We start from the raw sequence: 26,304 nt of genomic DNA, 5'->3' as shown, positions 1-26,304 counted from the left end.
ATTGATATCTGGTGTTCATAGCCAGGAATTCTGGTTCAGGAAGAGCTGTATTTGAACATTTTCAATTTCAGTGTATCTTGTGCAGGTCCAGTAGTTTATCTTGCTCCTGGAAGAGGAACTGCAGTGCAAAAATGTATTTTTCAGTTGGTTAAAGTCCAGTCTAAATACTCACCAAGTTTTATACCTCTCTTGCAGGTAAAGAAGTAAAAAAGGGCAGTGATAAGCTTGTAAGTTGTGCATCTGGTTTTCTTTTGTTGTTCTAAGTATTCTTGAGAAGCAGAATATATGCCTTTAGGCAATGCTAGAGTTCTCCTACCACTAGGAGTTAGTCAGTCAGTGTAAAGTGGCACCAAATTCTCACCTGGAGCCATCCAAGGGAGAGAAGTTCTTGTAGTAGTTCTGCTGGGCCTGGAAAGCAGTCTTGTATCAGGACCTAAGAGCCTGCTGCCTTGAGTTCCCCGGATTTTCTGCCAGCCTGAGTGAGCTGTCCAGTCTTTTCTCACTGGAAGAATCTGTGAGGTTGATATTGCTGAGTAATTTAGTTCCCCAGGTACTGTGTTGTAAACAGCAAAGTTATGCTTATTTGAGGAGGTTTTGTGTAATGAGAGCTCAGGGTAGGTTTATTTTCAATATAGGTAAGTGTCTGAAGTGAATTAAAGAAGAATAATTCAAATCCAAATTTCCCCAAAGAAGTGTCCAGATTCCCCTACGGATTTTTTTTCTACCTCTGCATTCCTGCTACTTACATTCCTTGGCAGTCCTCTGAAAATGGAGGAAATAAGATATCCTAGAAAGAAATACTTTGTTTAAAACGGTTGAGCATAATTCTCTGGCTGACCTGCCAGTGCTTGCTTCTTCAGTCCTGAATCCTTTTTTGGTTTTCAGTGTATAAGCAGGGACAATTTTTGCAAAATATGAATGTACATTAACTATGAATTTTGTTCTAAAATAGAAAAGTCAAAATCAATTGTTATCACTACCCAGTTTGCAATGTTTTGAAGGTCAGGAGAAGAAACGAAGTGTCAGAAAGTACTGCAACGAAAGAAGTAGTGAAGAGGAGAAGAGTGGAAGTCAGAGATGATATCTCATGCCCACAATCATGTATGGACAGGTCAGTTGACTCCAAAAGAGTCTCCCAGGACACATATTAATATTTTTAATGTCTCTTGTACCTTCTTCATGTTTCATTTCTGTGCAATCCTTTGCCCCATTTTTCTTCTTCCTTTTCTTCCTTGGGTAACACAATCTAAGCATCGTTGCTTATATTGGGAAGAAAGTGGTCCTGTATTTTCCAAGTTCCCATACCATTCACCAAAGCTCTGCCTGTTTAATTCCTCTGTGTTCACATCACCTTTTGAGTCACAGTGAGGTGATAGCTCAGCAGCCAGACAGAACAGTGCACTGACTTGCACACCTGAGTTTAGGACAGCAAGGGAAGAACTGGAACCAGTTTTCCACCTGCCTCCCAGCCTGCTCCATTGAGCCAGCTGATGAATTCTGCCCTCTTGGCTCAAGGCTGATGGCAAAACACCTTGGAACTTGCTCTTTTCCAACTGCTTTAAAGTCTCGAGAAATTGCATATGTTGTGTGTACACAGGAGTATTCTCCCACAACTTCACCATGTGAGAAGCTATACTTCTCATGGTGATTCCCAAGTAGATCTCTAGCTTTGGATTTTACAGAATGGTTGAGGTTGGACAGGTCCTTTGATATCATCGAGTTCAAGCCCTCCTGCTCAAGCAGGGTCACCCAAAGCAATTTCCCTCAGGTCTTGAGTAGACTCTGAGGGTGGAACCACCACAACTGTGAGAGAGAGCCACTTGCAGTGTATGACCACAGTTCTAGTCAAAAAGGTTTTTCTTGTGTTCAAATTTAATTCCATGTTTTGCAGTCTGTGCCTTTTTCCTCTTGTCCTGCCAGAAGACAAGAAGGTTGAAGAGAGCCTGGCTCTCTGTTCTTCATTCCCTCCTATCAGGTGTACATTGGTAAGATCCCACCTAAGCCTTCTCCAGGCTAAACAGCCTCATCTCTCAAAGCCTCAGTTTACCCCGGTGAGTCCCAGTCATGTACTGGGGTTTCTGCTCCAGACTGGGACAGAGGTGCCTCAGCAGCCTTGAGCAGAGGGCAGAGATCACTGCTTGAAGACAGTGATTTGGCAGAGCTCTGCCTAATTCAGCTCAGGGTGTTGTTGGACACCTTCAGTGTGGGGGTACAGAACTGGCTCTTGGCTAACCTTGGGCTTAGTTCTTGACTACCTCTCAGAGACCCAGTGTTATTTTCAGGCTGGCAGGCTTCTTTTATTTTTTTTAAAAGAAGAAAATGTATACCTGTATTGGATCCTTACAAGTATGTGTCAAACAGTCGTGGATCCATCCATGGTCAGAAGTGTTTACACACACCTTTCCCCTCCCATGTACAGACTATATGCAATCATCTACCTTGTTGCCTTATATCCTTCCCAATTCCCAGATGTGTTTCATGCAGGGATATTAACAAAGTTTGAAGCCAGTTCTTCTCCTGCTCATGCAAATGTAGTCCTTTAATCCCTCCCCCATCCCCCTGGCTTGTTTCTACTCTCAGTACAACTGTTGGATATGAGGGAAGAATGAGCCCAGGATTCAGAATGCTTTTATTTCTTTTAGCCAAAGACAATCAAGTTGTAGATTAATAAAATACAAGGTGAAAAAAGACTATTTCATGATCCAGTCTAGCAGTTCTCTGTAGGTCCTGTATCTTGCCTCAGCAGGTATGATTAGAACAATCCATAATTCCTAAGTGTATGCTTGAATTCAAAATCAAATTTGTGAGCATTAGCTTCAAGCCTTCTGTCATTTTTTTCCAGTTACACTGTTATACTGGAGAGCTCATTCAGGCTGAGCATCTTCCCTGCCCCAGGAAGGAGTGTGTCTGCTGTAGTGAGACCAGCTCTCTGTCTTCTTTCTGGACAAGCTCTTTTGCTCCTAAGTTCTCTTGGGGGGGTTGGGTTTTCTTGGGGTGCTACTGAGCATTGAGAAATCAGAATTTCCAAGTGACACTGCCAGTGATTCTGATCACCTCAAGTGAAGCCGGGATGGTTTTTCTGCACATGCATCTCTTTGTACTTCTCCATATGGAGTTTCCTCTGTCATTTTAATGCTCCACAACCAAGCCTTGCAAGATCTTTCTGTGGTTCTTTGCTATCTGCTCTGGTAACCTTGTAAGATTCACAAGCTCTCTCAGCTATCTGCTCATCCCCCTTTTCATTTAACGCTTTTTAACTGCTTGTTTGTCATAGAAAAGCAAAATGAGTGCATATTTTCATTTTTAAGGAAGAGTTTGAAACATGAGTACAAATACAGATTAAGGGTATCTATCTTGTTGAGTAGAGTCTTACTATAGTCCTGGTTTCTAGTGATGTACTTGGAGTAGCTGATTCCTTCTTGTGACTTATTGTAAACTCAGTTTTTATTTGCTTATCTTTAGAACTGGAGCAGAGTGTCTTCACCAGATGAGTAAAGCAGAGCATGGATTTGAAAAGGTAAGCTACAGAATATTCAGAAAGAGACAACAGCACCTATTTAGTCCTGGACCCTTACAGTGGCAAGCATAAAAATGCCTGCAGGTAATTAGTCTCCTTTTTCCCTGCATCACCCTAATAAATTTTTACTCCTCTCCAGACTGCAAAGGGATGAATTATGGTTTTTTTGAGATGACACAAGCTTTTCTGACTGTCAAGCTACAAGCTTGGGGGTAAGCTCAGCCTCTGAGATGTGAGCCTGAGGGATGCCCTGCCTTTTCTCCAGGACTCCAGTCCTCTGTCATCTCACATGCCCCTTTATGGAGGATTCCACAAAGGGCCAACAGTGGGTGCTGGCATCTTTACCTTGGCTTCGCTGTGACCATGTGCCACTCCCCACCTCTCTCTGCTGATGGCCATGCAGGCATCACCCTGTGGCTGAAACACTGCCATGCCTTTTCTCACTATGGCATCAGAAGGCAGATTCATGACAGGATTGTTCCAGAGGGATTGGCTGTTGGTCTCTAAAGCCACTGTTCTCCAAAGACCTTGTTAGGAGGAGAAGATTCTTTCTCTTGTAGCCCACAGGCTCCAAGGTTGCTCAGACAGAGCTGCTCTTAGGCATACCCCAATGCCCGTGTCCTCCTGGCTGTTGCACATCCTCCCAAATACACTTCATCTATTTTCTGGATACCCATTCTAAATTCAATTCAAATCCCTACCACACTATCACCTTTCTGGCTTTTCCCCCCCTCTCTAACTCTTTGGAAGTGTTTTTTTTCCAAGGAGGCAAACACATTTCTCTTGGGTTTGCCCACGAAGGAAGCCCAAAACTTTCTTTCAGAGCAGGGTTTTTTGACAGGTCTGTTGGATTTGCAAGACAGGAGAAGACTGCCTGATAACTCCTTGGGAACATTCAGTAAAGAATAACTTCTCTAAAACAAGCAGGTTTATTTGTCTGTAAAACTTGTATCCCTTTTCCCCCCCAGCTCTGCTTACCTTTGCAGTATTAGTGACAGGTGTCTACACATGCCTTCTCTGGCTTTTCCTCAAGTACTCAAAACACTGTTGGTGAGATAAGTATCGTTTTCTGAATGATGCTTTTTTATTCCCCACTTTGCTATAATCAGTGTCTCCAGAATTCCTCTAGTTTTTGTACAGTTTTCAAGACATTAGAGTCCTTGAAAGCTGGAGCTCCAGGTTAGCAGCTTGGACCCTGAGAAACATACTACAGGTGGCAGAGATCACTGCAAGTTCCTCTTGTGTTAACTAATGTGGGAGGACATGTCTTGAGCACTTTCTGGGTAAACTGGAACTGTGATGTAAAAATCAACTCAGCAGATACCAACTCAGGTGAGAAGAACCTTTTCTGGAGCAGCTGCTTGTGGCATCATTACTTGTCCTCAAAATTGCACTAGTGAAGGCACTGTTACACTGAGAGGGATGTCTGGACACTGTTCTGTTGATGAACACCAGATCAGGTGTCACTAGTGCTGTTGAAATCATGGGCAGAAGTCCTCTTCCTAACATGCATTCTTAGAAGATGAAAGCCAAATATTTGTGTGACATGCTTTCCATTTGGTTTTGTTGGGTTTTTTTCCTTTCAATTCAGGATGAGAAGAAAGATTAGGTTTAAGATAAAAACATGTCAGTAGCTCCTGTACTTTATCAGAGCTTTTCTGGTCATTCTTCCAACACTCTTTCTCATTTTTTCAACAGTGTATGGCTTTGGTTTCAAATCCACCCAGTATTTTATAATGCTTCTCAAAAAGAGAAGGGTCTCATTAAACAGGAGGTCAGTCAGTCTACATAGTACACGTGGGATTGACTTTAGGACGTTGGGTTTGGAACGAGGAGTAAAGAAGTGCCACAGGCACATGACTGTTAAATGGATTGCATTTTCAGCTGTCATCCAGATGTCTCCCAGGCCTGTGATGGTGACATCTGGTCAGGATGAATGTAGTCAAACCTGCGTGTCTTTTCACTTACACAGTGCACCAGTGAAAGTCAAAGAAAGAAAGAGACACTCTGCCTGTCATTCCAGACAATTTTCCTAACTTAATTAATGCTCTCAGACTAAACTGCAAAGATCTCAGGCCATCAGAGGTTTGGAATTTTGTGTTAACCCGAGTTTAGGTGTGGCATTTGGGGACAGGGTTTATTGATGGCTTTTGCAGTGCCCAGTTAGCAATCAATCTTACGGGGCTTTCCAACCTAAATGGTTCTGAGATTAGTGCAAGGGAAACACCATCAGGACCTGTCATTGTTTTAGGGTTTACTCTCTTTTAGAAGCTTACCTGCTGATTTTGTTGTGGTTTTATATGTTTCTTTTGGTTTTTTGTAGTACTTTGTGTTGTTGATCAGTGTTGATTAGTGATACCTAATGGGTATCCCTGGCCCACCTCTTGCTTCTGGCACTTTTCATTTTTGTCCCTTGTGAGTTAAGTCTATATCCCAGGACTATGTCTTAGAAGGGCTAGTGCCCAAGGGCCTGCACTGTCCAGGGACTGGCATTTCCCACAGCTCTTCATGTTTTTTGAAATCTCTGCTTATTCCATAGCTACTATTAGTTCACTGTCTGCTATGCTAAAGTCTTCTAAATGAATTACATCTTGTTATGTCCTGATGAGGGAGGTGTAAAAATACCTTAGTGAAGAAAGCTTCATCATAGCAGAAAAAAATCCCCAAATGAAACCACACAACAAGGAGTGTAGAGCTTGCTTTTTAATACTTTCAGGAAGCAAACCAACAAAAATTTCTGTACAATAGAATTTAGTATTATGTAACAGTTCTTGGGTTTCTTTTCCTTTTAGAATTCCTCCAAAGTAAATGAGCTTGAGTTTAACCCAGCATCCCTTACTAAAGACTGTGACCAGCTGAGTTGCTGTGAGTAAGGAATTCCTGGATTCCACTGAGTTTTCATTCCCCTGGGTACACAGGAAGTGTGTAGAGCGTGAGGTTGTGGTTTTGTTCTTGCTGCTGTTTCTTACAGGGGAACCTGTGGAATTTGCCCCTGAACAAAAAAGAGTAGCCAGTCAGGCTGAGGGTGCAGTGCAGCTGCTGCAGCAAATGGAGCAAACAGGAAAGAAAGGAAGCACAAAGTCAGAGGGAAGAGGTCTTTCACAGTTCTGGAGAAGGTACTAATCCTGCACTGATGAGCAGAGGCAATCCTGGCGCTGTCCAAGCCTATGTCAAAGGTTGGCAGTGCCAGGTTGTTTTCCATCATTTTGAAGAATGGAGACATCTTTTCTGTGATGGAACCAAAGTCCCCCAAGGCAAAGAAAGGGATGTTGTTTTATCTTGTGCTAAGGGGCAGCATTCCCACTAAATGTTCCTCTTCTGAACTGTCTTTAGGAAAAACTCCTGATAAGAGAGTCACTGAATCTCCATCTCAGCCCTTATACAAAGTGGCTTTCCTCAGCTGAGAAGTGCCAGCTAAAAGGGTCTTCCCAGATGGACCTTCAGCCCCATTAAGCTTCATGTGACCTTTATTTGGCCACTGAGCAAATCTGGACTTTGTAACTCTGACTCCCAAAGTCACCATTTCAAATGGAAATCAGTGTCACTGTGCAGACACCTGCTGTTTGCCTAAAGGAGTTATTTCATGCTGCTGAGGCTGGATCCTGTGAGTGCTGTCCATCACTGCACAGCAGCAGCTGGATATTGGCAGCTGCTGGTTTTTGTTAGTGTTTTAAAAAATAAAACTCCTTGTTAATTGTAATGTGTGCCATTCCTTTAATGACTGAGACCAGACCATTAGTGCACAAGTTATTGTTTCCTCTGTTTTTTCAGTTTCCCTTTGTATTATTTTGTACTGGCATTGTGTCTTTCTGTTGGACAGAAATTAGCTTTTTCATGATTTTCAGAGAAGTCTAATATGCTCTTTTTGTTGTTATTGTTTCCCCAGCATCTTTTCACCACTACAACATCTTTTTGGTGGAAAAAACTGACCTGGAAGTACTAATTGTTGCGGAAAGGTAGATTTGTAGTATGAATATTGGGTTGCAATGTTTCTTCTGTAATTCAGCTTTTCACATTGCATGTCTCAGCTCTTAAATGCTTTAAATTAAATTCTACTTTGCTAACGTTTTCAAAGTAACATTCTGAAGATGTTGGGTTAGAACAACCTGTTGGGTTTTTCTTCACATCTTAGAGGTTTTGGAATAGAGCAAGATTTTGACCCTTAAGTGTCGTAAATTGTGAATTTTACGTTATGTGGTATTCTAATAAAACTAGAATCAGCTTGGAACTGTGTGTTATTTTAATCAGACTTACCCATGCTGAAGATACTTGTCAGGAAAATTAATCCACAAACACCAGAGGTTTATGTCCAAAAAGGAGACAGAGGAGTCCTTTTACTTTATTCGAATAAAGGGAGAGGCCATGGGGCATTCCCCTGGGGTCTCTCAAATTTTTGGAGGGCGCAGCCTCCTTTTTTATCCTAATTCCCGGCCACTTGTCCCTTCTCCCTTTCCCCATAGGCTGAGGTACTTGAGAGGTACAGGCTTCCCGGAACGCCTGATACCGGCGGTGATACCTTCCCCCCCCACCCCCAATGCATAATCCCTTCTTAACTTTTATGGAATTCATAGTGTTCTTTCAGTGTCTCTTTGATCTTCTACTGGAATCCATCCCATTGTTTCTGTTGTCTCTCACTGATAGCTACATCTTATCAACTGACCCACAGCTTGTTTGTAAAGACAAGCTCATCATTCCTCTCAATCCCTCCTCTTTTAATTTCTGTTAATAATTGTCTTTACAAACTTTAGTTATCATTGACCTAATTTCTTGTTCTTGGCTCTTTTTTGGCTTTGCAATTATTTGCAGTGGCATTACTTTCTGCTTTTTTGTAGCTATCTCTGGATCAGTAGGCACGGCTACTACCTGCATTCCTTTGATCACATGTTGAATGAGTTGTATTAAGCAAGGGATCATGCATGGTAAAAAGATTAGAGTTGCTACAACACATAAGAGGAAAAAAGCATTTGTTTGACTTACAGGCTACCAGGTAACTATGAAAACATGTCCCATTCCCATCCTTTCCATGTTTGGACCGGTACATGGGCTAACTTTTTTATTCCTTTTGTTATTTGTTTTACCACTTTTCTATTGTCATTTATTTGCAAACAGCAGTTTGAGTCATTAAATTTTCTACACCCCCCCCCCGTTTTCTGCTAATAAATAGTCTAATACCATCCGATGTTGAAATATTGCATTTCTCATCTGAGTAGACTGGTCAGCAAGAAGGTCAAGAGCTGTAGCTGTCTGGTTGATTATCATTTCAAAGACAGCTTGCAACCTAATTATTCGATTTAGATTATAAATGGGTTCTCTGGCACCTGATATTAATTCATTTGGGTTCCAGGTAGCTGGTCCATAGTGTTGTATGATTTGTTCAGGTGGCCATTCATCTTTTCCCCACTTTTGGGTGCTCCTTCCAACCAGGGATGTATCAATGGACCGCTTCTCTCTAATTAGATCATCATATACTTTGATTCTTAACTGATTTCCTTGAACTTGTGGTAGCAGAAAGAACAATGGTCTAATATACCCCACATAACATATTCCTGACCAGTTTGGAGATAGCCTGCGGTAAGCATTTTGGCCACAAATCCAGTAATGCCCCTTTAGAGCCCAGGTCCCATTAGTGAAGGGACCTTTCCAATTTTTATCATCAACTGGCGGGTCAAAATACAGCTTGCTTCCAGGGCCTAGGGGTCCACCAACAATAGTTGCCTTGCCATAAGAATCACAATATTTACATTTCTAACCTCCTACATGAGGTTTCCACTTGCAATCACATCCCAGATCTGTTTTATTAGATCTGGACCAGAACTTACTGAAAAGGGTTTGAGTTTCATTCTGGTGTTGCCATTTCCACTGATAGTCTCAGACAACATGTGTCTGACTTGTGGAATTATCCCGGGGGCAGCTTAAAAATAAAGGGTCAAAAAAAACTTATCCTTCCCCACTGCTTTACAGCCTTCAAAATCTTTTTGGTAATTATGGAACATCTTACTCAGCTACCATTAGTGAGCTTAACATGCGTTTGATTCCATCTGCCTCGATATCTGGAACAGTCATAAGGAGGGCAGTTGGGGGTCCAACAATCTAAACCTAAAGTCCAGTCACAAACGCTCTTTCCCACATATGTGCTTCTTGTTCTGTTTAAGCAATAAATGCCTCTTTCAGAAGAATGAATGCCATGGATTTCTTTCTTTGTCTCAAAATCTTGTTCTATTATGGACTTCACTCAGGGTGCTAACCCACCATTTAGGCTCGACTGGGCTGGCCACCCATGGCCAGCTTTCAGATCCCCCTGGCCCCCCTGCAGACCCAACAGTTTCTAAGGTTAAAGGTCTTTGCTACTTGTTCTCTTAAAGTAAAAAATTATTTTCCCACTTTAGACTCCAACTTAACTGGAAATATAAAGGTAAAATTATTAAGAGAAACATTCTAATAGTGTTATAATCTAATTTCTAATTTTCAATTTCATGTTGTTTTCTACACCACCTGTGGCAAGTGAAAGCACAGAAACAGCTTAGCATAAAGAAAGCAATGACAGCATGGATTGGCTCCCAGTGTCTGGAGATTTGAGAGTAGGGATGCAGACTATTTCAGCAGGCAGTCTGTGGGGAGGCACTCGGGGCTTCCTCCGATGTCGACGCACCAGCTACTGCTCTGGTCCACTCCTGTGGAGTGTCAGTCACGGCTTCCCATCCTTCTCCTCCAGCTGAGATGTCCAAATCTCTGGAGCTTCAGAGACCTTGAATCGAGTGTGATGTGTCCACCTGTGTTCAGCTCTCTTGACGGCTGTTTCTGTGGACAGCAACACTTGGAAAGGTCCAAGCCACTTAGCCTCCAGTGGTGCTTCTTTCCACTCCTTAACTAGGACCCGGTCTCCTGCCTGGATGTTGTGAACAGCAAAGTCCAAAGGTAGGGTCTGTGCCAGCTGAGTTTCCTGTTGAAGAGATTTCACAAGAGACAGTATCCGAGCCACATACTGTTTTAGATATACATCACTTACCTCTACCCCTGCCTCAGGCGGAGAATTACAAGGATAAGGAATTCCAAACATCAATTCAAAAGGAGACAGTTGAATATCTTCCCTGGGTCTGGCCCTTATTCTTGCTAAAGCCAGTGGTAAGAGCCGCAGCCATGGCATTTTCGTTTCTATCACTAGCTTCAGAAGATGTTTTTTTATTTCTCTATTCATCCTTTCAACCTGGCCTGAGCTTTGGGGATGCCAGGGAGTGTGGAGGTTCCATTGTATCCCTAAAGCAGTCATTACTCCTTTAAGAACTTTTCCAGTAAAATGAGTTCCTCTATCTGAGTCTATCGCTTCCACCATCTCATATCTTGGAATTATTTGTTCTAAAAATACTTTAATAACTGACCCTGTAGTTGCTGAAACAGCTGGGAACACTTCTGGCCACCCTGTTAACTGACATAATATTACCAAAAGGTATTTAAATTTCTCCACCCGGGGCATCGCAGTAAAATCCACTTGGCATCTTTGGAAGGGACTACAGCCCAAGGCCTCCCTCCTCTGGCCAGTTTCTTTGTAACTTTGTTATTTGTCTTAGCACAAATCAAACAACTATCAACAGCTTGTTTTGCCAGAACAAAAAGACCCACAGCAGCGTACATTTTGAGGAAGGCTTCTGCTATCCCTCGGGAGCCCCAGTGACTCCCTTCGTGGAGCTGTTTTAGCAGTTGGGAGGCTAAAGCTTTTGATATCCACTGCTTACTATCCCTTGTAAACCAATTACTCCCTCTTTCTTCTGCCCCACTCTTGTTAACTATCTCAAGTTCTGGTGGAAAAGACAGCTTCTCTGGCAAGGGGGTGGTTACTGGGAGCAAGGGAAGTAACTTAGAGATTTCTGGCAACAATGCAGCTTTCCGAGCTTCTTCATCAGCCAGTCTATTTCCTACTGCCTCTTCCGAGCACCCTGCCTGGTGTCCCTTGATGTGTATTATTGCTACCTTTTTTGGTAAATTCACCACCTCCAATAGGCGGGAGATTAAATTCTCATGAGCCAACGGTTTTCCTCTGCAGGTTAATAAACCTCTCTCTTCCCACAGTTTCCCAAATGTGTGTATCACACCATATGCATATTTAGAATCAGTAAAAATATTTACTGTCTTGTCTCGGTATAACTTGCAGGCTCTCACAGGGGCATACAGCTCGGCCGTCTGAGCTGACCAGGTGGCTGGTAACCTCCCCCCTTCCTTTAATTGCTTTCCATTTAGGACAGAGTATCCTGTAAATCGTCTTCTTTCTATCACCCTTGAAGACACATCAATAAACACATTTTCCCCTTCAGGCCACGGGATGTCTTGCAAATCATTCCTTGCCCTAGTTTGTAGATCTATTACTTGAATACAGTCATGGAATTTGCCTTGGCTCCCCTCCTCAGGGCCATTCAAACAGGAGGCTGGGTTAAAACCTTCCTTGCTTTTAAATTCTAAATCCTCCTGTTCTAATAAACAAGATTCATATTGCAACAGCTGAGAGCTGGTCATCCACTTAGAGGCTCTCTCAGTTAACAACGCTTTAATCTGGTCTGAAACTTTAACAATCAGATAACCCCCCTTGTCAGCTTTTGGGCCTCAGCCATTATCAGAGCTGTGGCTGCCCAGTTCTGCAGACAATGGGTCCAGCCTCTGGCCACTGGGTCTAACAGTTTTGAAAAATAGGCAACAGGCCTCCGTGTTCTCTTATGCTCTTGAACTAAAATTTCTTTTGCATGAATTTGTATAAACATGATTTAGTTTAGCAGCAAGTACTGCCACTGTTTCAAGCTAATTACATTACAACTACTCTCTATCTCAATTTTTTGCATCAAGTCTATCTTAGGCATAGGGAGGTGACTAACAAATTAACTTCCATTAAGGAAACTTTAATATTTATAACATTTTATAACTTTTAACATTTCTTAAAAATGAGATTCACTTAATAAATTATAAAAAGAATTTAATATAAACAAAAGACAATTAGGAGACAAAAGAAATAAAGCAAAGGGTTAAAACGGCCGGGTGCCCTGGTGGGTTGCCAGGAACACACCTGGTATTTCGGTATTTCTCTTTTATTCCCCCCTGCTGTGAAGGTTTAATGCATATTCAAAGCATCCCCTCCCTGGTTCTGGCTTCTTAGATCATGCTTTTGTACAGTTTTTATTTTCTGCTGGTCAGCATTTATTTTTGCTGGTCATCATTATTCTTGCAGATGAGCATTATTTTTGGAGTTTGGTTTCCTTTCTTTTGCACATGGTCACTTGTTGATGACAGTCCGGGCCCCTCATCCTTCACCTGAGGTCAGCTGGTCTTCATATCTTCTGCTGATAACAGTTTGGGTTCTATTGTTCTCCTGATAACAGCTTGGGCCCCAGTGTCCTTGCCCTCTGGGGTTTCCTTGCCTTGTACATAGGAAATTCTTTTAAACTTAAGACTTGTTAGCAAGAAAAAAAGTACATACATAGCTAAAAAGTATTTAATATATAATACTCATCTGCGAAAGCCAATATCACAATACAAATTTATAACAAACCCCTCCTCTTCTTTTTTATAAATCATTTGGCTTGAGCAATAATTCTTGTTTTCTGGCTTCTAGCACTCGTTCATGAATTTTTTATTTTTTTTTTTTGTGCCGTTCCAGATGTAGCCAATTTTGAGTCTGTAGGCATTGCTACTATTTGCATGCCTTGCACTACTTTGGTGATTAGCCAAATTAAACAGGGGATTAAACAAGGAAGAAATATTAAACCAGCTGTAGCACTGCTACAAGGAGAAGAAACTTAGCTTCTTCTACTACTCTATCCCTGATATATTATCCCACCAGTTAGTGGTCATTACTGATTTTCATTTTTTGGACCGGCACATGGGCCATTTTTCTGATATCCTTGGCGATATCTAGAATGGCATTTTTATTGTCATTGAAAACAACAATCTTATGTATTAATTTTCTCACAGAACACCCCTTCTTTTAGCCAATAAATAGTCTAAAGCCAGTCTATTTTGATATATTGCCGCTGTGCCTTTGCATCACTGACTGGCTATTAATTCCATAGCTCCAGCTGTTTCATTGGTTATGATTTCTACAACAGCTTGGAGTTTCATAATGCAAAAATTGGGGTTTGATATCGCCAACTTCCATCTTGTGCCCAAGAATGTTTCCAATATGCGTTCAGGGGCTATTTCTCATCTCCCCATTTTTGAGGTGCTCAAAACCATTCCCTTTTATTTCTTTTTAGGACCTCAAAAACCAACACCCCCAACTGATTTCTGTCTCGTCCTGACAAAAAGAAAAATCCTAGCTGAATCATTCTCAGAGTACAACTCCCTTTCCATTGTGAAGGGAGCTTTGGGTATGCCCTTTTCTCACATATCCCAAAATAAGACCTCTGGTGCTTTCTAATAGTCATTTTTCTGTTGATTTATATTTCCCCAAAATTTGGCTATTTCTGGGATTCCAGAGTAAGGATTTTTCCCTGTACTATTACACTGGAAGAATCTGGTTCTATTACTATGTACACAATTTTTTTCTTTTACTTTCCGTTGGGTCTAATACAGAGTTGGTTTCTCTGGAACTTACTATGTACAAGTTTTATTACCAGCTTTATACTTTTTACCAGGAGTATTTCTCACTTCATGAAGAAATTTTCTCCATTTAATTGCTGTTTGAGCTTTGCTTACATGTCCTGACATAAGGTTAATACAGGTCTAGGTTGCTGTGTTGGCTTTATCTTTTCACTTACCATTTGCTCTCTTACCAAATCTTGCTTATTTCTCCTGGCAACAACTGTGAAGCAAATCCATCTTTTTCTCTTTTTTGGGCAGTTGTTTTCTAAGCTGTTACTACTTGTTCCTAGATTTTCTGTGGTCTAATATTTTCCCTTTTATGCATACAGGTACTTAATTTGGATGGGTTATAACAGTGATTATTGATATTGGTGTGGGTAATAAGAAAGAAACCCCGGTGTCTTTCCATGTAAAGCTTTCAATAGCATTTGTAACATGGCTTTGCTGGTGTCCCAAAAGGGAAAAAAAGGATAAGTGACAGAAGAAGGAATAATAGGGGTCCAGGATGGCTTACACCCCCACCAATCCTGCCTATGAGGTTGCAGCTCACAGCAGGTGTTTATATTCTTCTCGGTGGCGAGTTGTAGTGGTCAGTCTGGTCTTGCCCCCTATTTCCTTGTCACTTCCTCTTTTGTAATTTCCAAGCAAATTTCTTTTGACACCTTTTAACAGCAGTTTCCCACCGTTCCTCAGGTACTTCCCACTCAACACACACTAGTAATTTCCCATCTGGAAAAAAAGTTATCATTTAAGTTATTCTTAATAGATTTGGCACCCAACACTTCCTGCAATGAGAGGCTTAACTTTGTGAACCACAATACCTATTATTCTCTAATTTAAACACTTATATTTAATCCAGATAGCATGTCCCGTATTGGGATGATTTAGACAATATATATGATGTGGCACTGATGGAAGTTGTGGTTCTCCCCCCTCCTTTATACAAATCACAGGCAAAAGCAAAAATATACGAGGATTTCCCAACCAAAACAGCCCCAGTCCTCCTGCTTGGAGTGGGAGTTTTCCTCCCCAAGGTGGATATCGAAAGTGTCCCAGAACTTGTCCAGGCAGGACTTGAAACTACTGATACAGACTTGGTCTTACTTTCCAGTTAGGTGTGATTCTTAGCTCATTCCTTGGATCATTTGGATTGTCTCAGTTCATTACCGCCGGTCTCTGCCCAAGAGTACATTTGGTATCACTGGGTTTGGGTGTTACAGTCCAGTCCTCAGGTCTTTTGATCTTACTGGTGTGACTCCAACTTCACTCTTGGGTCCAGATTGCAGCCTCTCTGCCTTAATTATCAGTCTTACCTGAAAACAATTTCTTAATAACACAGGGAGAATGAAAACATCACATCAAAAGTTTCCATCAGTATTCTTTAAAATTCTTGGGTTAAGCGAAATTTAACAGTTAACATAGGAGCCAATCTCTTTCTGCGCGTTCAAATTAGTTAAACAAAAAAGGCTAGGTTAGTTTTGACTTCAAATAAATTACATTCATTACCTTTTTACCCTTTGGTTACTGTTTACTTGTTTAGCTTCACAAACTTCTTTTATCGGTTTCTTAGAACAAACCCCTTCCTTTTAACAACAAGAGTAAAAGAAAGAAAGGGAAGAAAAAAATAAGAGAAAAAAAGAGATCCTATTTCAAGAAATTAAACTCCTTGATGAGGTTTTCAGAATCTGACGAGCAAGACTACTTTTGCTTTGGTCTCATCATCCACCGGTCTGTTTCTCGACCTTTGTTCCGTTCCTTCTTTCCCACTGACAGCAGTTTTTCAGGCTATCTCTCTCCCCCACCCCTGCTGCTGCAGCTCTGGGCTGAGCAGGCTGTTTCAGCCGCTCGCTCTGCAGGGGCCCACTTGTGTCCTTGCCACTTGCTGACGTGCTGACCCTGGGACAAAGCCCGTGTCCCCTCTTTCCCTGCTGTGCCGTCCCTTCACACACAGGACTGGCATTTTCAAACACACTCAGCTCCCGCCACTGCCGGGGGGCAGAGCCCGGAGTCCACAGCGCTCTGATCTGGGGCTCCTCTGCTGGGCCAGCTCGCTCTTCAGCGGCAAACCTCACCCAGCACCGCTGCCGGGCCGGCGAGCACTGCCGGCACCCCGCACCCCTGGAGACCCCGGCACAGACAGGGCGGGTCCCGCTCCAGCAGCGCCACTCACGAACCGCGCTCTGCACCCTTCACATGGGGTGGGAGAGGACCGGGAACCGCCACACCAGGCCCTGCTGTTCGCCACTCACAGGGACCGGGTCCTGCTGCAGCCGCTTTACATAAAAGCAATAAAACAACACCTAAACCTAGCAACTCTTAACCCAGTGCTCCAGATGCTCCTAACATCCCCTATTTCGGGCACAATTCTCACCTCTAATCGCGCTTGAAAGTTTTTCTCCCCACAAGCCAGTGCTCACTCTTCGGAGCCAACAAGACACTTCTCGCCCTCTTTCTAAAAATCTCTACAAATCTAATGAAAGGAATCGCAAACCTCTCTCTCTTTCTCTCTGCCACTATCATCTCACCACTCTTTACACCACATCCCTCCAGAATCTCCACTACACAAATCACTTTGCTTCAGAATCAACAACAAATTCAAACACCTCCTTTTGGGGACCCTCCCCAAAGCCATCAAAGGCGCTAGACACAGAGACCAGTCAGCTAGCCAGCTACTTTTACCAACGAAAACAAATCTGCAATTACTATTTCTACTGCCTTGAACAGATCTTCAGTCAAGCTAGAAATGAAGACACAGACATCATTCTTCTCTAAATTTTCTTCTACAAGTACAAAGGAGTTCATCTTCACACAGCTGCTTAATGTGAATAATCTCTAGTGTAACTTTTCTCATGACAAGATATGATCAGGTCTTTTATTTTTACAGGCATTTAGATACATTGACAAGCTTCTGACAATACCTTTATGTTTCAACAGTACTTGCAGCTTATATACTATGAACCATCTATAGCAAGAACTAGTTTTACAATTGTTTTCAAACTCTTCTTTCACAAAAAAAGACTCATCTCTAAATTAACACATGTACTTATTAAAATAGACCAAGTTTAGAGTCTCCACAATTCTTTTCTCAATTCAAAACACCAACAATCTTAATTCTAATCTTTTAACTGGGTCCACTTCTGCTTCTGTGATAAGCACAGCTGCAAAACAACACAAGCACTCCTAGAGACATGTGCACTTTCTTGGCAAATTCAAAAGAACAAGAAATCATGGCAGTTCTGAGCCTGATCTTCAGCTAAACACACCATCACAATAACTCTTTTTAGAAATCATCAGAGAGATGATCAGCATTTCATATTGTGAAAAGACAAAATAATTTTCAGCAGCAGTAAAAAGATTTACAACAATCCACAGGATTTTGCTTTTAGGCTGGTACCAGGTTCTGCTGTTAAGAACCATGGGCTGTGCCCATCAGCACGGAATACAAACAACATTAGGGTTAACAGCTCTAACACTTATTGACAAACTGATAAGTTTTCACCTCAAGAAGTGACTACTATGCAAATTACTGTAACTTGCCTTTAAAATTAAAATCAACCACAAAATTCTACGATATTCACTAAAGAAATTGGAAGGCATACTAAGAAATGGGCTTGTTTCTCTACAAAATAAATATTGCAGTCACTCAAGAAAAAAAACAAACAGAGCTCACTTTTTTTCCACTTTCTCCCAGGATGCATTTCTTGGAATTCTTCTAAGTTTCTCTCCAAAACTTCTCTGCTCTTCCTGAAATCTCAAATTTTAAGCAGCGACACAGCTTACTGCTGCAGAAGCCCACAGCACCATCATACACGGAATTCTCTCAGAACCTGGTAAAACAAAGGCTTGCAACTTGCAGATCCCTTGGTTTGGAGCTGATACCATACGCCAGTACTGCTCCATATCTCACTCACACATCTGGCTAAGAAAAAGCTCTCTGAGACAGTTTGACACCAGTCCTTACTCTCGATATCACAGAACTTAATGTGCCCGAGGTCTCATAAGACCCCAGCATAGAAAACCTGGGTCCCAGAGGGACTCACCTGGCTCTCTCACCATTGGGCATGTTCCCGGCCTGTTTCACAGCTTCAGGAGGTTCCAGGAGTCACTGAGAGCTCCTCCAATCCCCCTGTGCCTGGAGCAGGGAACCCGAACCAGCATCTGTGGTTCAATCCAGCCTGCCTGCAGCCGCCTAAACACAGCTCTGCGGCTCGAGAGCTCCAAAATAAGTTTAAACAATGCAGGGGCACCAAGACTTAGAAGGCCCCTGGCCTCACTTTACTCAAAAGGGATGGGCTGAACTCATCCCCTCAGGGCACCCTCCGTGCCCTGATCTTATCAGGGTTCGGCCTGACTCACCGTGGGCCGGAGCTCTGGGAGTTCCCTTGCACTCCTGAGGCTGACCCGCCCCTCCGTCCCAATAGCTCGGCAGGGAGTAGCCCTGGGAGCACCATCTCCCAGGAAAACCTTTCACCGCTGCTACAGTGGGGCAAAAAAAACTTCTAAAAAAGCCCCAAAAAAACAAACAACTTCAAACGCTGAACCAAATACCAGCTCACCAAAGCGACCCCTCCCCCACAAGCAGCTCTTGTTGCCCAGGGGGGAGGAAAGGCACGGAGGGAAGATCACCACTAAAGATAACCTTGGCTCTGCTCTGAGACCAGAGCTGCTATCCCGCTGAGAACAGGTTTGATACAACACCCCCGCGGCTCCTGGGCTACAAGCCCCAGTTCTGGTTTACCACCCCGGGGCTCCAAGACAGGAGCTCGCAGGGAGGAAGCGAATCACTCCATGTGTCCCCACCGTGATCCAGTCCCTGTGGAAGCATCGACCCGTGTTCACTCCTACTCCAGCACAGCACAGGAAACCTTTCCTCTTTAGCAACACAATTCCAAGAAAAACCACAAACTTTAACGCAACAATCACACCTATTTATGATTTCTCACATCTGTTCATTCAACTCCACCCAGTCACAGCAAGACAATAAGGTGCTCTTTACTTCCTTTGTTAATATCCACCCATGGGCACTGTAATATGTCAAATATCCCAAGTTTCTTGGATTATTCTTCAATTTGGGAGTTTTAAGTCCAAATTTCTTAGATTTAATCCTCAACTTGACAAAGTTTTAGAGAATCCACATTTTACTCTGTTTTCCCAGTGGATTGTGCCAGGAAAACCTTGGGCTCCCTTTCCCGAGGGGCCAACCCCTCCCCTGAGACCCAGTCCCAGTAACCCCGGGGGTATCTTGCAACCCCCGCTTCCCGCTCCCCCAAAGATTACTTACAATCCGTCTTCTTCTTTGGGTCTTCGTGCACAAGAATTATGGAGCAAAAATACCGCAGTTTTAGGGATCCTTTTTTCCCCTTTCCTTTGCTTTATTCCTCTCCTTCTTGTCCTCGAGGTTTTGACCTGCAGCCGCTTGGTCCACGCTAGGAGAAATGGAGCGGGGTCTGCTGAACTCAGCAGGGGCGCGCCTGTTTCCCCGTTCTGGATCTCTGGTGGTCCTAGAGGTGAGGTGCTTATCCCAGAAAGAGCCCCCAAAAATTCTTAAAAACGAGATTCACTTAATAAATTATAAAAAGAATTTAATATAAACAAAAGACAATTAGGAGACAAAAAAAATAAAGCGAAGGGTTAAAACGGCTGGGTGCCCTGGTGGGTTGCCAGGAACACACCTGGTATTTCGGGGAACCCTCTTTTTTATCCCCCCCTGCTGTGAAGGTTTAATGCATATTCAAAGTGTCCCCTCCCTGATTCCACCTTCTTAGATTATGCTTTTGTACAGTTTTTATTTTCTGCTGGTCAGCATTTACTTTTGCTGGTCATCATTATTCTTGCAGATGAGCATTATTTTTGGAGTTTGGTTTCCTTTCTTTTGCACATGGTCACTTGTTGATAACAGTCCAGACCCCTCATCCTTCCCCTGAGGTCAGCTGGTCTTCATATCTTCTGCTGATAACAGTTTGGGTTCTATTGTTCTCCTGATAACAACTTGGGCCCCAGTGTCCTTGCCCTCTGGGGTTTCCTTGCCTTGTACCTAGGAAATTCTTTTAAACTTAAGACTTGTTAGCAAGAAAAAAAGTACATACATAGCTAAAAAGTATTTAATATATAATATTCATCTGCGAAAGCCAATATCACAATACAAATTTATAACAGCTGGAAAAAAAGAACCCTGGCAGTTTGCTTAAACTATGAAGGGAAGAGATTCTTTTCAACGGGTTCCAGCTCTGCTCATTCTTTGAATTAAAAGCAGAGCCAAACTCTTCTGTTGGTCACATCAAGCCAACATAAGTTTGAACGGTCTATGAAAGACAGAAGAATGTAAAAAATTATTTCATTTTATAGTACTTACAGTCTTGTAATTCTGCCATGGGCTAATTCTGCCGTAATTCACTGTATCAAATAACTGGAAAAAGAAGTGGAGAAGAAGATTTTTAAAAAAAAGTTTAAAAAAAGTGACTTAATTTCCTACATGTTCTAAGTGCATATTCTATTATTGGCTTTTTGCAAATATTAAAATAGAAGTTATATGTGTAAGGTTAGAAAACTTTGTGCGTTAATATAGGTTCTTTTATTTCTGTTATTGATGAAACTTAGAAATACTGGTATAATACATATAGATGTTAGGCTATAACATGGTATTTAAGCACAAACTACTTTTGTTTATATAACCCAGAGACTGAAAAGATAGTCAGAGACCCCTCTGCATTCTTAGATTACCTTGTCCAGATGAAGACAGCAGTCCTCCAAACCCTCCAAGAGAGGAATTTATTGCACCCGTTATAGGAGAGGGTAAAACCCAGTGGCACCAAGAAGATTGATCTATTGAGAAGAGGGGAAGTTAAAAACTAAACAAAAGAACATCTAAAACTTAAGAAGAATGTCTGAATTCTGTATGAGAATTTATGACTATGTAGTAGGGTTCTGCTTTTAAGGGACAATCCTTTGTTAACAAAGTGTGCTGTCTTAGCTGAAAGCAGAGACACCCGGCCACATCCGTATATTTTACATTATCTCCTATGATATGAGCAGGCCTTACCTAAAATCGGGGTTTTTGACAAAGTGTTCTTTACAGCCTCTGTTCCAGGTTCTGAGTTAGAAGTGTTCCGGTTCTGAGTTCCATGTCAAAGTGTTCCTTGTTACCCCTACCCTATCACTGCCGGAGTTAGAGACTTCCCAACATGGCGACTGGAGACTTCCCAACATGGCGACCGGAGACTTCCCAACATGGCAACCGGGGTTTCTGTAAATTAGACACCGAAAAACACCATCCCAGATGAAAAACCTGATCCATGGAGCATCGGAACACGGAATAAAGAAACCAAGAGCAGTGCCCTGGAGTCGGATCAAAAGACACTATCCGCCAACTCCGCTCTCCTCGCCATGACTGATAAGAGACTCGCTAGAGATGATACCCCTGGACTTTCAAGCCAAAGGGGACTCCGGGTTTAACCGCGAGGACGGAGATCCCAGCTTTGCCTACATTGCACCCCGTAGGAAGAGCCGCATTCCTCCTCCTCCACCGAGCCGCTTCAGGGAGAGACGGCAATGTGCGCATGCCCCGTCGGGCCCCCACCCCAAGCTGATTCTAATAAAGGCTTTAAAACAGGAGAAGAAGGTCTCCTAGCCCTGTTTTTATCATCCTACTTGTCTTTCTATTAGACTTCTAAATTCCATTTTAAAAAATGTGTACCTCATTTTTCACAATACACAAAGCTATGTAGTAAAAATAGAGTAATTTACACTTTTCAAAGCCCTTTGACACTGGAGCCCTGCAGCCTAGTCACGGGCACCATCTCCATCTACTGAAGACGTGCAAGCAGTGCCGGTCTGTCGGCACGTCCCAGCCGTGGCTCCTGCCGGCGGCCCCGGGGTAGGAGCGGCCCCGGCGCTGCCATGGCGGGCTTTCCCTCAGGTGTGGGCGCCTCCAGCCCGGCCCGGCCGGGAGGCCCTGGCAGTGCCACGCCGCACGGCAGCTCTGGCACTGCAGCCTCGGCCAGCCTCGGCCAGTAGCGAGATCTGCGGGCCGGGGCCCAGCAGCGGCCGCACGCTTCTCCCAGAGCCCGAGCAAGAGCCGCACGGCTCCCGAGCGCGGGCCGGGAACGCTCTGAGGGAGCAGCGCCAGCCCGGCTCTGGGCACCAACCGCCCCGGCCCTCGCGCCCGCTCTCCCCTTCCCGCCCTCCAGCCCCCGCCGCACGGCGCCCGCGCTGTCATGGCGGCTCTGGCCCAGCAGGGAGCGCCCTGAGCCCTGGAATGGCGCCGCCAGCGGTCTGGCTCTCAGGAAGGGGCGGGCGCGGAGCTGTTGCAAACTGCGGCCTAGGTCACATTTCCTGAAGAAAGGATGGCCTTTCGTGCTTGAGCTTTACACACTTTCAAGCCTGATCCACAAGAAGAGACATCTCACCTGTGACACACACAGCAGCCTGCGAGCTCCAAGTGATGTCCAGGTGTTAGGAAAGCAAAGGGCTTGTTGCTACAATTGTCTTTTTAAGGCTCAGTTTCACGGATCTCAGCCCCAGAGGGAGGCTGAGAAAGCTTGAGAAGAAGGATGCCCACTGCCAGGGGACACAAAGGATGCAGGATTTAGGGGCCATAAAGACATCTGGTAGAACTGCCAAGATAAGGAAAACTCGGATAAAGACAACTCAGCAAATAGGCTGAACTCAGCTCCAGCTGGGTAAAAAAAGAGTGTGATGTTTGCAGGCAACAGGGCTTTGGCACCAACATCATCCTGGGCCTGACCATGGGATGGTCCCGGTCACCAGAACACAGGTAAAGATGGCGCAGTGCGAGCGCTGGGCATTGTGCTTCAAGAACCCAGCTGAGAAAGCTGGCCAGACTGTGCTGGATTCTGGTGTGGAATCTCCCCCTTCTCTCCTCCTTCTCAAAATATATTGTAAGCCTGACTAAAAAAACCTAGTTAGAGCCATGCTGACTGCTTTATTCTGAAACCTCGCAGTCGACTTACACATGTAGTACCTTACAGAGCAGGTTGGAGGCCCTGGAAGTGGAGGCTCAGACAAGCGATGAAGTGGACAAAAGTCCTTCTGGAATAGAGGGGGCATCTAGGGCAAGACACTGTGCATAATGATCACACTCTGTCCCGAAGAAAGACAGGGTCCTTGCAGGCCTTCCAGAAAGCATCTCAGGGGAAGCTTTCGGTCTCCCCTGCCCCGTTTCCTAGACTTGAGCCAAATCCTTCCCTCAGAGAAAGACAAGAAGCTCAGGTGTGTTAGGAGATAACTGTGAGCATTGGCACAGGTGAATGGTCAGGAATCCAGAGGCTTTTGCAACCCTCCTCCATGGAGAATCCCTTGTTGTGTATTTTTGATAAACCGGAGCTTAAATGGCAAGTCAGCGATTGGAGAAATACACCACTGAGACAAAAAAAAAGCTGTAAAGTGCCTTGTTTGGAGGAGGGACAAGTAGGATGAGAAAAGTTCAAAGAGCAAGTACTGAGAAGACAAAGAAGAAAACCTGGTTCTTTGAAGGTTCTCTAATTTTTGTTTTCTTCTCTGTGCCTTGTTGTCAGGGAAAGTAATCCCCAAACACCAGAGGTTTATATCCAAAAAGGAGACACGGGAGTCCTTTTACGTTATTCAAAAAAAGGGAGAGGCCATGGGGCATTCCCCTGGGGTCTCTCAAAGTTTTTGGTGGACGCAGCCTCCTTTTTATCCTAATTTCCCTGTCCCTCTCTCTTTCCCCATTGGCTGAGGTATTTGAGAGGTACAGACTTTGCAGAATGTCTGATACTTACGATTCTCCTCTAATGTATAACCCTCCCTCTTCATTTTTAATTCCTATAGAATTTTTGGGTTTTCCCCATTGTTTTTTTCATCTCTCAACATTCAGTTTCATTTACCAGAAAATCTACAGTTTGTTTGTAAAGGCAAATATGTTTTTTTCCATTCATTAATCAGTGGAATCCTTCCCGTAGTTTTATATCTCTCAATGTTAGTTTTATCTGCCAGCAGACCCACAGCGTCTTTGTAAAGATAGATCTCTCATTTCTCTCACAGGCAAGACATGAGTTAGTATGAGAAATCTGCCATTGTGTAGTATTTCTGTAGTTAGTCAGTATTCAGTAAAAGAAGTCTGTTGTTTTGTGCGAGCATGGATGCTGATCCCTGATCCATCCATGCAGGTTTCCTGCAAAGGCAATGTTTTAGTAATGGACTGTTGCAAAATAGGTGTTTTCTGCTGGTAGGCTGGTACGAACACGTTCCTTTCTGTGGTAACAAACCAATGGCGCTGTGCGTGTGCATCCTCACAGGCCTCTCAGCCCGCAGCATCGGCCCCAAGGGCTGCTCTGTCCCTGCCTGCGTGCCTGGCTGATGGGCAGGGCTGGAGGCCTTGGAGAGCAGCGGCCATTGCGGGCACGGGGCTCCCAACAGCTGCCCCCTGGCCCAGCTGGGCCCCACTTGGGGAGGAAGGAGGCTCCCAGCCCTGGCCTGGCTGAGCAGCTCCTGCCTCCTTTGGCCTCTGCTCTGGGCCCCACGCTGGCCACCCCGACAGCCCCTGGGCCAGGCTGTGGGAGGGCTGCTTTGCCCTCACCTGGCTCCCTGCCATACGGACACACGGCCTGAGCCCAGCCTTCCCTTTTGGGGCCAAGGGAAATCTCTGCTCCTGGCCCCGGCACTGGGCACTTTCTCAGCCGGTCAGGCAAAGTGATGCTCCACAAGAGAGGCATGAGCATTGCAGGCAAGCCTACATCACTGCAGTCTTGCCAAAGGGCACCAAGAAGAAGCCAAGAAACTGCAGGCCCATCAGCCTCTCCTCCATCTCCCGACAGGTGACAGAACGCCTCCTCCTGGATGTCATCTCCAAAGCTCTGGAATAACAGGAAGGGAAAACCATGCTTGAGGAATCTCATAGCATAGCCACCTCTGCTGCAGTGACTGGCTGGGTTTGTGTGGGGAGAGCAGTGGCTGAGTTGTCAGTCGGAACTTCAGCGAGGCTTTGTCCCTGCCTCCCATCACATGCTCCTGAGGCAGCTGAGGGAGAGTGGAGTGGAGAAGTGGACAGTGGAGCTCCAAACTCAGAGGGGTTGTGACCTCAGGGGGCCGTGCTGGGGCTAGCCTTGTTTGCCTTATTCCCCAGTGACCTGGCAGAAGGGACGGAGCGCTCCCTCAGCACGTTTGCTGATAGCACAGAAGCGGGAGCAGGGGCTGATACACCACAAGGCTGTGCTGCCCTCCAGAGTGACCTGGACAGGCTCGACAGCCGAGCAGAGAGGGACCTAATGAAGTTGCTCAGGACAAAGCCTCTAGAAGAGCTTGAAGCTTTGTAATTGCTAGGCAAGAATAGTTGTTTTGCATATTGCAATGTATAAGGTCATGTGGTGATGTCCAGTCAGGGGAACCACTCAATCTCTGTAAGTTACAGAACCAGTTCCTTAACTGTGTAAAGAAAGTCTTTGAGGCAAACTGCAAATTCAGAAACTTCTCCTAATATGAAGCTGGATGTTCACCACTTTCTGGCATGCTGGATGAAGCATAGGGATTCCAAAAGGAATGTGAAAGCAAGCCAATAAATCCTCTTTTAGAGTTCACATGTGTTTCCTGCTTGTTCCTTGAAGAACTTGCCAAACAATGTTACTTTTGAAATCCATTCAAAGATCTAATAGGAAAAAATATTGTCCAAAAGTGTTAGCCTGTGTTTCTGAATAGGAACATGTTTCTTGTGTCAATTCAAGATTTGTACCAGGGTTTGGGGTTTTTGGTGTGTATGCTTTGAATGTAAGTTGCTTCTTTGCAGGACTTTGAATAATTAGACTTTTAGTAATTAGGTTGTGCAGCAGTGACAACATTTTACTGCGTGGTGCTGAAAAGGGTTGAGAAAGAGTCGGTGGCTGTGTGTCGATGCATAACTTGCGGGAGCAGCACCGGAGCAGTTCGCAGGGCCTGGAGAAGTAAATGGGTTCCTGGTGCTGAGGACAAAGTGTCCACAGCTCAGGATTGCATGGCTGAGCTCTTCTGGCTCCTTCTGCTTCAATGCCTTGCCGAGACACAGGTTCCCTGCAGAGCCCCGGGTGCAGCTTCCCAACTCTCCCCTTTTCTTCTGCCTCCTCCCTGCCTCCTGGGTAAAGGCATTCCCTGGCATTGCCCCTGCTGTGCCTCCCTCCTAGTTCAGTGAAAGCATTGTTTTCCACCCAGGGGGGCTCTCCCCTGGAAACAGGAACATGGATGAACTCCCGGTGCCCCAGCATCAGGCAGGTGCAGGTTAT

At 44.2% G+C, this 26,304-nt stretch overlaps 1 protein-coding gene across 12 annotated transcripts in view; it reads left to right on the top strand.

Moving 5' to 3' along the window:
• Window positions 1-21,688, top strand: part of LOC147651099 (membrane-anchored junction protein-like) — a 29,461-nt gene extending 7,773 nt beyond the window's left edge. For 4 of the 12 annotated variants that reach the window (XM_086846568.1, XM_086846565.1, XM_086846571.1 and 1 more), the window contains exons 6-11: window positions 196-227; window positions 1,002-1,111; window positions 3,463-3,517; window positions 6,310-6,382; window positions 6,489-6,633; window positions 7,404-7,745. In XM_086846568.1, coding sequence (XP_086702694.1) covers window positions 196-227; window positions 1,002-1,111; window positions 3,463-3,517; window positions 6,310-6,382; window positions 6,489-6,633; window positions 7,404-7,446 — 458 coding nt within the window. In that variant the 3' untranslated portion in view covers window positions 7,447-7,745. Of the gene's footprint in view, window positions 1-195; window positions 228-1,001; window positions 1,112-2,842; window positions 3,093-3,462; window positions 3,518-6,309; window positions 6,383-6,488; window positions 6,634-6,850; window positions 7,746-8,349; window positions 8,505-19,475; window positions 19,585-21,152 lie in introns of those variants that run through there. The other 8 variants (XR_015275082.1, XR_015275083.1, XR_015275084.1 and 5 more) reach the window with 8 other exon arrangements.
• Window positions 21,689-26,304: the final 4,616 nt, after the last annotated feature.

This window comes from Cyanistes caeruleus, chromosome 11 (assembly GCF_971803275.1).
Source record: "Cyanistes caeruleus chromosome 11, bCyaCae1.hap1.1, whole genome shotgun sequence".
NCBI lineage: Eukaryota > Metazoa > Chordata > Aves > Passeriformes > Paridae > Cyanistes > Cyanistes caeruleus.
The sequence above is the reverse complement of the archived record's forward strand: the minus strand, read 5'-3'. Positions and strand labels throughout refer to the sequence as shown.